Source organism: Carex rostrata, chromosome 14 (genome assembly GCF_964058835.1).
Source record: "Carex rostrata chromosome 14, lpCarRost1.2, whole genome shotgun sequence".
Taxonomy (NCBI): domain Eukaryota; kingdom Viridiplantae; phylum Streptophyta; class Magnoliopsida; order Poales; family Cyperaceae; genus Carex; species Carex rostrata.
In genome coordinates, this window is record NC_135931.1 from 3,395,516 (window position 1) to 3,409,262 (window position 13,747).

The 13,747-nt window shown below is 32.9% G+C and overlaps 1 protein-coding gene across 1 annotated transcript in view; it reads right to left on the bottom strand.

Annotated features, from left to right (window-relative positions):
* Positions 1-6,678, bottom strand: part of ABCC13 (multidrug resistance-associated protein 11) — a 64,990-nt gene extending 58,312 nt beyond the window's left edge. Inside the window, exons 1-7 of the mRNA XM_078315074.1 lie at positions 6,583-6,678; positions 6,082-6,489; positions 2,051-2,215; positions 1,433-1,564; positions 766-866; positions 351-399; positions 1-255 (exon numbers count right to left, since the gene is read on the bottom strand). Coding sequence (XP_078171200.1) covers positions 1-255; positions 351-399; positions 766-866; positions 1,433-1,564; positions 2,051-2,215; positions 6,082-6,144 — 765 coding nt within the window. The 5' untranslated portion in view covers positions 6,145-6,489; positions 6,583-6,678. The remainder of the gene's footprint in view (positions 256-350; positions 400-765; positions 867-1,432; positions 1,565-2,050; positions 2,216-6,081; positions 6,490-6,582) is intronic.
* Between the last annotated feature and the right edge of the window lie 7,069 nt (positions 6,679-13,747).

Consider the following 13,747-nt stretch of genomic DNA (forward strand, 5'->3'; position numbering starts at 1 on the left):
CTTTAAAAGACCAAGGCGCAAATAAGGCCATCCAAATGAGTAATACATAACTCGAAACAAGGAGGAATCAGAGGACCGAGCATTGTATTCAACTCTCCAATAATTTTCAAGTTTATCATAACACGATGCGGGCTTGAGCTCAATTGGTAATTGAATCAGATTTTGGAAATCAAGTTGTTTAATCACCCCAATATTCATTATTGGGTTCACAAAAGTGAATGTCAGAAGGCTCAAAACATTCCAGAAATTTACACTCTGCAGAAAATTCAACCATAGAGAAGCATAAGATTTTGATGACAAAAACAGCAAAATTAATAATGTAAAGCCTGGAAAATGATTTTTGATAATACCTCATCAGTACTCTCGGTGTTACTTTGGATAAGAGGATCTTCAATAGAACTAGAATGACAAGAGTTTCAAGAGTACAATAAATCAAGTGTTGTTACGTATGCTGAAATTACCAAAATTTTCCAGAGTGGTTCAATTTTCCATGAACCAGTTGAAACATTGCACTGGTTGTTGCAGTTAAGTTTGAATAAAAAATCTACTCTTCTCATATAAGAGAAAAAATTTGTTGACAGACCAGGTTATTCCTTAGTTTCCATCCAAATTTAAACCAGCTTCAAGTTCTTGACCAGGATGGACTAAAACTATTCTTCAAAGTATAGTACTGTCTCGGTTGTCGCCAATATGACACTTTAAAGGATAAATCTTTCATACTAGTGGCTGAACCAGCTGAGAGATAATCTAGTAGGGGAAGCATACCTTATGGCATTAATTCTAGTCCTTGCCCTGACAGCAAATATAAAAAAGGCAAACATTATTCCAGCTGTCAGAGAAGAAATCTCCATAGCACATGTCATGACCTATCCAAAAACATCTATGTTAATATGTATATTTCGGGGTAGACTATGGAATCGTGCTCTGCCTTTCTCATACATTTCATATAAATAAAGACATTTCCATAATAAATGTAGGGGTAATTCTGCCTGCAATGTCAAGGCACTCTTTTTACAGGATGAATCCTATGTCCTAACAAATCCGCTCATAAGGAAAGTTATAAACCAAAACTTACTAATAATTAGTTGAGAGATTAATATTCAAACTGAATAGCTGGAAATGAATAATAAGCACATCTGACGTGTTAACTCTTAGGACGTAAAGAATTTTTATTGGGACACATAAACTCTGTGCTAATGATTGATTCAATAGAGAATTATATTAACATGGACTCGTCTTCCTCCCACCCACCCCACCCACCTCAAAAGACTGAAAATATCCTCTTTCTCTTTAACAAAAAAATGCAAATTAGTCTTTGCACATATTTTTATTTACCAAATAGTATACTAAAAATTTTGATTTTGATTTTGATTTTCTAATATTAAGTAAAAGAAACGGAAAACAAAAACATAAAAATAATATAACATTGTACCTCTAGAGATGAAAACTTGTACATAAAATGAGGAGTCTCCAACAGAATCTTTAAGATCCACCAAAAGCTCAAGATGGAATTGGAAAATATGTTGAGCCAACTCTTGTGGAATGAGACAAGCATGGCAACAAGCTGTAAGAAGGAATTTACAGATGTAAGTTCATCTTATGAAATTAACAAGAAGCATGGTATCTAAGATTACAAGAAACTTGTGGAACTTAATTTATCCTCTTTACTTCCACTAGATACCTTTTACCCGGTATCTTCCATATTACCTCCAGAATTTAATGATATAGCCTTCATTGTTCTTACAGTCGTACCTAGTACCAATCTTTTTGCGAAAGGAAATTATAGTTCCAGAACAAACTCTTTCTGTAGAATTTGATGGGAACAAAAATAATTAACACTGCCTATCACTCTGAAATAACTAATTCAACACTTCCAAAGACACTAGTTGTCACAATTCTAAGTCTCTATTGCAATTACACTTGAGACAACTACGAAGGATGGGGCACAAATAATATTCCCTCTTGGTAGTTTGTACTAATGCGTATATCTCATTTTGTAATAATATTCCCTCTGACAAAAGAAGTACAGGATTCGTCCTGAAAAACTTACCCATACAAAGAGCTGTGAGCACATGAAAAGAAATTCATGATTTCTGACAATAAGCCCCATTGCTCTCTTCCTAGCAAGCATAATGGTCTCAGTGAAGGAGAGACATGCACCAAAAGCAGGCAATAAGTATAAAAACACAACTTCAACCAGACCCTTTCGAGCACCCTACAGAAAAAAAAGGAAATCAAAGACACTAATTAGGAAAAAAGAAAAGCCAATTTACTACCACAAGAAATTTATGAGAGAAATTTTGATAATGGATAAAAGGAAATTTTGTTTGAAGCAAACAAGAAAAACAAGTATATTAAGCATTACAATAATTGAGCACACGCTGCCAAGAATAATTGGATATATAATTTGAGTATAAAGCATTTATACTGTTATTTTTTTTTTCCCTGAAAATACATTCCAACAGTGAACAGAAGCTGATACTATGCAGTATCATGCAGTCAGGTCCAATGCAGGTTGAATGGTACATAATGTCTGGTTCACATCATGCTATGTGAAATTTTTAAGAGAAACCAAAATTACAAAAAGAATACAAAGAAAAGAGCTATCCACTGGCACCATAGTGGTACCAGTCCCAACTCCCAACTCCCAACTTCCAACTTCCAACTACCCAAGTAACCAAATAAATCTATCATAAAAAGAAAAAAGGTACCACTTGGGTACCATTTTACCCAAACCAATCAAATGCCACTAGTAGGGGTGTTTATTGGGTCGGTTTAGTCGGTTTTGAACCGAACCGAATTAGTTTGGATCAAACGGTTTGGTTTTTTTGGTTTAATGGTTTAGTTCGGTTTGCTTTTTAAAACCGAATTATAAATTCGGTTCGGTTTGAAAATTTTCAAAACCGAAATAACCGAACCGACTGAACTTTTATATATTATGAATTTGGTCCGGACTACTCCGGTTTATTTCTTAATCAATTACTTTAAATACTTCAGTTTATTTCTTAATATCCAGGTTTATTTCTTAGGAGGCTGATAATTAACCCCGCACCTCCCACCCCGCAATTAACCCCGCACAAAATGCCAAAAAACTCCAGCTGTCATTTTTTTTTCATAAGGTATTAATACTTACGTACAGAAGTATTTATCTCTAAGAACGAAAGTATTTATCTCTAAGCACGAAAGTATTTTAGGGGACCATGCAAGTTTTTTTCATGGAGGGTGGGGGGAATCTCAAATCACATGGGGGGACCATGCACGTTTTTAGAGGTGGATTTTTTTATCTCATTTCAATCTCGTCCACATTTCTCACAATCTATGAGAAATTTTGCGAATCTAAAATCACGAACGTTTTCTACGTAATTTTCTCTTTCAAATGAGATCCATGATGACATACTTTCGAGCAAGTCGATACAGAAGTATTTATCCCTCGTCGTGTAAGTATTTATATCTATACTTGAAAATATTTTTTTGCATATAATACTTATAATACTTGATATTAATACTTTCATATGTCAGTATAAATACTTATAATACATGATATTAATACTTTCATATGTCAGTATAAATACTTATAATACTTGATATTAATACTTTCATATATCAGTATAAATACTTATAATAATTGATAGTAATACTTTCATATGTCTGTATAGGTATAAATACTTGCATGATGAGGGATAAATACTTCTGTAACGACTTGTCCGAAAGTATGTCATCATGGATCTCATTTGAAAGAGAAAATTACGTAGAAAACATTTGTAGTTTTAGATTCGCAAAATTTCTCATAGATCGTGAGAAATGTGAATGAGATTGAAATGAGATAAAACTAATTTGGAGAGAGATAGAGTGGGGGATGGAATGGGGGGGAGGAATATAATTGTTCTATTTCTTAATATCCAGTTTATTTCTTAATATACTTCGGTTTATTATAAATCAATTGTTTTTAATAAAAAAATTAATAAATTTCGGTTTGAACCGAACAAACTGAAATAAAACTTTGGTCCGGTTCCGTATTGCAATGCTAAATTGGTCCGGTTCTATTTTTAATACCAAATTATAACTTTGGATTGCCTAGTTCGGTTCGGTTGAAACCGAACTGAACCGATGAACACCTCTAGCCACTAGTTCAACCTATAACCAATATGACCCTGTAACAAATAAAACCTCAACAAAGCACCTACACTGAGTCATAGAACATGATTAATGAAATAAAAGAGGATATATCAGCCCCTAGAATGTCAAGCACAAAGATGTCCAGAAGATCCTCTTCCTATGTCTGAGGTGTCACCACGTCAGCCAGGGATTCTTTCTTCACCAGTGGACCCTAATTATAATTCAATCTTTCATACATGGTAACTACCTAATCTGTACTAAACTTAGTATAAGATGACAAGACCTCTCTCTTATGTTTCAGCTTCTTTTGCTAGGTGACAGCTGCCGGCACATGCTAAGCTAAAGGGTGCCCTCTAACATATCTAGCAAGAGGTTGGTTGATATGTGAACAGCATAAGTTGTAACTATATATGTTTGGTTGCTTCCAATCAACAGCGTAATATGATTTTTCTTTCATTTTTAAAAAAAGCCGCGACGCACTACATATTTTCATACCCACTGTAGAACTAGTTCAATCAATACCAACGTATATATAAAAAAAGGCAATCTTTTAGTCCACCAGGACTTTAACCTGTGTCCTAAATTTTTAAATATGTTCTGATCAGTGATACCAATTGGACAAGTTCTTGGATAAACTATGTAATATTTTCTTTTTTGAAGGTTAACTATGTAATATTTTCATGCTAATTTAATTCAGATTTAATGAAAACACAAACAGGTCACGTCCGAGAGTGACCCATCCATTATAGCACCTAGTAGATTTTATTATTTAAAAAACTACTTCAGTTTTGTCTTATTAGTACAAAAAAATCTATATTTGAAGGAAACCTGCAGGATGTTTATGAGTAATTTATTGAAATACCCCTACATTATCAGTAAATGCAAAATCTTATTTGTAATTTTTTTTTTTTAAAAAACTTTTTAAATTTAAATTATGCTTGTATCATGAGCCATCAGCATTGGAATAAAATTATTAAGAACAATGAAATAACTAACCATGATTAAAGGAATATGTCATTTTTTTTTAACTAATATAGCAACTCATTGAAAACTAGATTTAGACGTCCATTTTCTATACTTACCGTTAATATCACACAAATCTCTATACAACAAAATTAGTCTTTTATAAAATTTAATATGTTATTTATTCATAACTAATCATGTAAATGAAATTAGTGTTTTGAAAAAAACCAGCCGGTCCAGGACCGAACCGGACCAATTGTGGAACCGACCTGGATTGTGGTCAAAACCCGGACCGGCCCAGACCGAGGATAAAGAGGGTTTTAGTATGGTTTTTGGTGTGTTTTTTCTACTAGATCCGGACTAACCCGGGCAGTTCTAAACCCGTGGACCGGACCAGACCGTGCCTAAACTATGCAAAACCGTGCTAACCCGTGCAAAACCGTGCTAAATCGGAGCAAAATCGGACCGGACCGTGGTAAAAAACACTTGTCTTTTTTTGAGATTGATAAATTCAAATTTAAAAGTAAAAAAAAAAATGGTTAGACCCGTGGTCCAGACCGAACCAGACCGAACCATGAACCGAACCAACCCGTGTGGGTCTGGACCATGGTCCTTAGCACGAATTTGAATCATCCTCTCCAAATTTGAACTGTCTAACCCGAACCGTGCAGACCTGTGGACCGGGGAGGCCTGTGGACCGAAGAGACCAGTGGACCGGAGGGTTTTGGACCGGACCAGACCGTTTGCAAAACACTAAATGGAATATAGAAATACAAATGGTGCTAAATGTTAAGCTAAGGGACCTTTATGAAAATACTGAGAACATGCAGTATTTTTTTTTTTTTTTGCATAGTTCTCTAAATAACTTTTCATCAGGAACACGTGACCAACCTGCTCCTTCGGCACGTTCTAGGAGACCACTAAAAATACAACAAAAACGAGAGGGTATCTTTCTAAACACTACCGAGACAAAAGCAAGAATTAAACATAGTGAATAAATACCTGATGTCTTCTATAATTATGCTTGGTGATGAAAATCACAAGGATTACAGCAATCGTTATCATATTTGCTCCCAGACCCAACACTGTGCTTCATAAGTTTAAGGATAGCAATGTCAAAAGGCTTCAAGTTCTTTAGAAACATTAGCAACTTTTCTGGTGCAAAAAGAGAACCAAAAGAAGAAGAAGAAAAAAAAAAAGATGCTACCACCTACTGCGGTTCTTGTTCCCACAAACTTTTTTTTATCAAATATGCCTACTACTGCGATTCTTGTTCCTACGAATTTATTCTAGTTTTACATTGGAGAATTTTTATGATCCATCAAAAGCAAAATAAACGAGATAAATCCACTTATTCCGAAAAGGATATAGGTCAGAGAACCAAGGCGAAAACCGCGTCCCATCCCAAACCTGCCAAGGTGACGCGTATAATTAAGCGAGAAAAAAGATTGAAGAATTTAAAGTAAGCATTGTTATTAGTTTCACGATTTTCGAACACATTACTTGGGAAGTGAAGATGAAGATTACATCCATGGAGGCAGACGACTTGCAGAGGGAAAGAACGCGACCGAGCGAGAGAGACTCAGAGTCGTTGAGTCGCTGTTTCCCGAAGCGAAAGGCTAAGTCCTCTACTTTAAATCTTTAATCAACGTGTAAAGGCCTTTTCGGCTTTTCCAATTTGAAACCCCCTCTGGAATCTTTTGCCTAAAATTCTTGTACAATGACATTTGTGGACTTCCTTTTTTTTGTGGGAGAAACTTTATATTTATCACTTGCATTATGTAGGGTGAACTCAGAATTTCTGTTAATAAGAAATAGACATCGGTTTAAACTCATTAGCTAATTAGGTATTAATAAATTTCTACCTTTTAAAAAATAAGACCTGTAGATAAATTCATTAATAAAAAGAATGTTACAATTGAGTCTCTATTAAATATGTTTAAAACAGTCCACTAAATTTCATCCTCTCTCTACACTAATGAAGATATATAAATTCACAATTACAATTTTTAAGATAAATAAAAAAGGCAAAGGCTTCTATGGACATAAGGACCTATTTGTAAAATGAACATATTTTTATTTTCAAAGTTCAAACAGTCGATCCGAACCGTTCATCTTGTTCTTCATATTAATATGTGCTTGGAGACCAAATTTTACATTTTTCTGAATTTTTTTATTATTTATTAGATGGGTACAAAATTGAATGGTCTGAATTTGATATTTTTTGTACCCATCTTAATAAATAGTAAAAAAATTCAGAAAAATGTAAAATTTGGTCTCCAAGTACAGATTAATATGGAGAACAAGATGAACGGTTCGGATCGACTGTTTGAACTTTGAAAATAAAAATATGTTCATTTTACAAATAGGCCCTTATGTCCATAGAAGCATCACTCAATAAAAAATATTGTGAGGTAGGAGCTCTAATGCTTATTCAAGCATTCGAAAAAAAATGATGTGTACTGTAGATTTGATACGGAAAAAGAAAATCAGGTACAAATTTAAATTCATATATAATTTATCCTTTTTGACGTATTAAAAATTTGTAGTATTCATATTTTTCTTCATCAATAAAAAGTGTCAAGAATGAGCAATACAATCTAAAAAATTAAGCCCATACGAATTTAAGTTTATATAATATTTATTCTTTTCGATACATCACAATTATGCACTGAATTATTAAATTTTGTAATAACATTCCAAACGAGTTATATATGATTATATTCTCAAAGGATAGTTAGCAATCTTATACTTCAAAAAAGAATTCTAAATTGCACAAGTATTTTAGAGCAGCCGGATCCTACACCCGAACTGAGCTTCACCGCTTATGCACGCACTGATCCACTTAAAAAGTCCCGACTGGCAAGGGTAGTTGTGTAATTTGAAGTGTCGTGCTTGTTGAGCTCCTCTCCAGAACTCGCAGGAAGGTGCGGGAAAATCAAACCGTCAATTTTAGATTTGTACGACCCAGATCGCACTTGATTTTTGGTTACAGTATTCTTGCTCCTCTTTTGTGCAATATGGAGAATTTTATGCAATTTGGAGAGGAACCGAACACTACTTTGGTAAAGTGGAGCTGACACAGTCGCACATTCGCATCTCTATTATGGTGGCATACTGGCATCTAAAGACTTAAAGGTAATTAACAAAATACGAAAATAAATCTGCTGTTATTCCTAGGGAATAACACGATTATGTTATTTTCATTCCAACTGTTCAAATTTTTACGTGCGAATCACAATAAATTAAGTGTTTTGTATATAAATATATAAACCTCAAAGAAGATCAATAATTTGGATAGAAATAACAGAATATTAATACAAGGAATTTGAAATATATTAGATGTCTTGATCCCAATGTTAGTTTTATTTTATTATGTGGCCTATGTTATTACTGTGCACTAATTTCATTTAAAGAAATTAACGAAAAGGTATCTAAATTTCTGATGGAAAAATTCAAATTACTATTAATAAATGTACTGGTCTCAAAGGTTGCATCAAAATATATAAACATAGGGCTCTATTCTACCCATTTTAATTTCTGAAAAACGTATCTCTCTCTACTGGTTTTGAGGGATATTATTCTGAAAAACATTTCATCCATTTTGAAAGAGAAGTAAAGAAAACGCAAAAGGGTCTCCATCATTAAATCTGAGGAAAACCGTTGAAGATCAGTATTAACGCTTCCGCTTAAAGATGTCTTCAATTTAGAACTGCAAGATTTAAATTCCTTTGCTATTTTATTTTGGATTTACAGATTCTGGATTGCGTGTTTTTTTTTTAAATTGCAAAACACTTCATGATTTTATTATGTCTATAATTTGATATCAGAGCAATCGTAAATTCATATAAGATGCAATAACTTTTTTTTTATACGAAATTGATTTCCAGTGGTTCGTATAAAAGTTATACAGATTCAATTAATTTTATGTATAAATATTTTCTTATAATTTTGGACGAAAATTTTAATTGAGAATTTTTATTCTCTATTATGTATGTATGCACATATATGTTGTTCCTTGTATTTTTTTTCATTGGAGATGCAATTTTATTAGAGACCTTAACCAAGAGACATCATGTCATGGATTACATGCACATTTTTTTTTATATGTTGGATCTAATACAACAAAGCATGTATGAAATTTCGGACAAAACTAGATCATAACCAAGCGTTTTGGTAACATGAGCCCGACTTTTCGAATTTTGAGCCAAAGCTTGATCACATGGTTACTAAGTGGTAAGGACATAACTTCTATACAAACATTGTATTGGATCTTGAGGGGTATATGTTATGTGGATCACATGAGATTGTATGTGTACAAAAGGCAATATGTATATATGTTCCATGAATTGAAATTTGTTATGATTTTATAATGAATTTATATATAATAATCGGCCCAATGGAAGTTTATTGTATATTTTTTATATAAATAATTTAAACCATATAACGTTATTATTTTTTTTAATAATTGGTTGTTATCAATTTTTATCCACTTTAACTTGTAACTACCACTTTATTAAAATAATTTTTTGATTTAAGTCACAATTATGTTTTCACATTTAATAAATTATGAATGGTAATTTTACAAACTTTAATTGTCATTATGATTTATTAAATGAATTTATTTGTTTTAATTTGTTTCTGTCCAACGGTGATACAAATTAATTTTTATGAAATTATGTTTTTACATTTAATAAATTATGAAGGTTAATTTTACCAACTTTAATTGCCATTATGATTTATTAAATTAATTTCTTTATTTTAACAATTCAATTTGTTTCTGCCCAACAGTGATATAAATTGAATTTTATACACAACTATTATGATAGAACTGAAATATAATTTGGCATTTTATTATTTATTTCAGTATAATTACTGTTAGTCCCTCTATATATACAGTTGATTTAATGTTATTTTGTTATTTGTGGATTTATAGTTGATAATAATAAGCATTTCATTTTTTTCTGAATTTAGTGCAGCATTGAATAATGTTCATGCTCAAATCTCTGAAATAGTACCATTGAACGGAACTAATTTTTCCACTTGGAAAGAGCAAATTGAAATTTGTCTTGGTGTTCTGGATATTGACCAGGCATTACGAATAAACAAACCTATTATTATAGCAACAAGTACTGATGATGAAAAGAATAGTTTTGCAAAATGGGAGCGGTCAAACCGCATGTCTCTCATGATTATGAAAAGTACTATTACAACCGCTATAAGAGGAGGTATTCCTGAGAAGGATGATGCAAATAATATCTTCACTGCTAAACAGTATTTGGCTTCTGTTGAAGAACATATTAAAAGTACTTCTAAGGTTAATCCAAGTACTCTCATAATGAAAATGCTCACCACCAAATATTACAGGACAAGCAGTGTACGTGAACATATCATGATGATGAATGATATGGCCGCAAAATTAAACGGCATGGATATGGCAATTCCTGAAGGCTTTTTAGTTCATTTTTGTTGTACCCTAAATTGTCACCAAAACAAATAAATGGAAATTGACAATCATAAAACACTTGAAAATTCCAAATATGCATGAAGGCTCTCTAAGATAAATGAAAAATAGCATGTTAGAATCCATGACAATATTCTACATGTGGAAACCATGAATTTTGATATATTTTGCACATTCTGACTCAAAACGGTTGAAGAGTTATGAATTTTCAAAGAAATTGCTGACATGACAGCCTCTGATTGGCACCATATCATCCTGTGTACCCATAGCAATAATCCTAGTCACTCTGGGTACATGTTGGAATAACAAAGCTAAAACCCAAGCCCTGGGCCCCATGGTCGGTGACTCAGTGAGTTTTTTTTGCTAAAGTCCGAATATGGATGAACATAGTGCATGAGAAATAAACTCAGTACACTGAGTTGACAGTGTTTCGATGTACTGTATGCTCATACCACCCAGACCCGACTGAAGGAGCGTTGATATTAAACTCAGCGCCCTCTATCCCTTTAGCTCGCATGCACCTAGAGCACCATGCGCCATGTCTCTGTCTATTACCCGGCTCATTAAGCGCCAAGCGCAATCAAAACAAATCAAAATAAAAAAAGAACAGTGATGCGCCCTACACATACTGACAAGCGGGGTCCGCAGCCTAACTTCATGATGTTATAATTAGCATAATAAATAACACTTATGGATTAACTAGGCACTTATGGATTAAATCACATAATTAAAATGTTATAATTAGCATAATAAATAGCCAAATCTCTAATACCAATTGAAGGATTTCATGATGCGGCAAGGTGATAAATTAAAAAAATTTGACCCTCTTACAAGCATCTACGGATCTACTTTATTATGCTAATTCTATTAAAGCAATTCAAATGTATGCAAATAGATATCTACTCATTCATTCATCACAAATTTATTTACTAAAGGTGATTTGGATATACCTCTACCAAATGTCAATTTGGTAAATAGAGAGAAGTCGAATTCTCTTCTAGATCTTTTGGATACCTTCGTTTGTCGAAACGGCCTCCCAGTGTTCACCTTGAACTAAACAAGGATTAGAAAGACCTTGCTAGAGATCTTAATCTAATATAAGGTTAGAACCTAGTTAATAACCCTTCTTGTTCTTCTACTAATTCTTCATTAGAGAAATCAATAATATGAGAGGAAGAGGGGTGGCGGCTAGGAAGGAGAGGAAGAGAAAGAAATAAATTTTCAGAAAATTGCTTGCTTACATCCTTGAATGCATTCTCTACCTCTCCTTATATACAAATATACTAGGGTTTCTATTGTGTAACCTTCCTAGTATAATCCTCCTTATTAAAAGAGCCAACCCTAGCAGCTGCTACAGTGCACACTACAGTAACTGCTACAGTACCAGCCTCAACTCATATTAGTTTTGGGTTTTAATAAATTTATGTTATAACAATGTTTTGCACATTATTATATTTATGTGTCATGTATATTATACTATATAATATACACAATATTATACAAAATAATATACATGCACACTTCTCATAAATTTATCTTCGTTCTAAGCAGTCATAATATTTATTTATGGCATGTATATTATTTCATGTCATATGAAACAATATACATCATATAAATAAAATATCCTTCTTGTTTCTTGTTCAGTTGATGTGACCTATATGGAGGATCTGTGTTATGTTGGCAATGGCATAAAATATTTTATTACCATAAACTATAAGTGGTATTCTAGCTATACATTATAGTTACCCAAATAATATATATGTAAAGTATCATTTTTACAATACATGATCCTTTAAAGTAACGTTACAAATAACATTACTTCTGTCCATTCCTTGCCACATGATATTATAAATAATATACAAAGTCGGACTGTGTCATCTTTGTATTATATTCGTTTCTTGGTCTCTTAAGTAAATTATAAATATATAACTGCACTTCAGTTATATTGTATGCATTATAATTCTACTTTACCAAGGGGCCCATAAAATATCATTACTCATTATAAATGAGGGGCAATGCTACTATTGACATATAACTTTCTCCCGCACAAGTTATATACAAGAAACTAATATTTTTATCACCACTTATGATAAGTAGCTTTTAATACTAATTACATTATATACTTCTCATGTGAAAAAGAAATACATCTTATATCTTAGAATTCTGAGACACAATTAAAATATTAATGACACTAACATAACCCATATAATATTTTCATTCGTTAGGTATGTTCAATATATGAAACCTTTCATATACTCATGTTATTAAATGATAAGCCTTTATCAACATTTATAGAACTACAATGTACTTTAATCAACATGACAAACTTATCATGGTATATTAGTGTTCCATGCTAATAACCAAGTTTGTGAACATTTTAGAGATTTATGTTTGTCATCATATAGAGTTCTATGGTTCAAGACCAAGAACATCTTCTTGAACACTTCTATAGATAAACATAAATTTCATGGAACAAAATGCATGTAGCATCCAATTCATAAACATAACACGTAAAAGTGATCAACATAAGATAACTTTTAGAACACATATTTAACAATACACACATGCTGTTCTGTGCTAGCTGGTCCCCCATATACGTGTCCTGCACTGCACACATGAAGACAAAGATAAAATATTCCCTCCAAGAGGTCAGGAGCATGCATATCAAGCTTCTCCTCCTACAAGCCAGTAAATCAAGGGCCATAATGCTCCTTTCGTTGCCTGTGAATGATCCAAAGGCTAGAAATCAAACAACCAAGGATTGGTGACCTGCCAAGATATAATTGGATGCCTCCTTGCCAAGTCAGCTGCTAAATCAAATCAAATCAAGCTGTGTCAATGATCAAACAGTTGTGGTGTGAGATGGAGACACCTCAACTGATGGAAACCCTAACCTATACTCATAGCCAGTGCAAAAGAAGGCCAACAACATTCAGATATACACTAAAATAGATAGATACATAGAAAGAGCTCTGTCTCTCCTTTTCCTTCACAATTCATAGCAAGTTTTGTGCTTTCCTCTCATTCCTGCAAACTAATAGGTATAGTATAGCATAGAAGAAGCCTTAAAAGGCCGTATGATGTATCAATTCCCTTGGTGAATAAAGTCCATTTGAAAGTTTTTTTTTTTATTCCTATTGCATTCCTTATATATATATATATATATATAGAGCAATGCTACGCTACTTCGCGAATTAAAAGTGT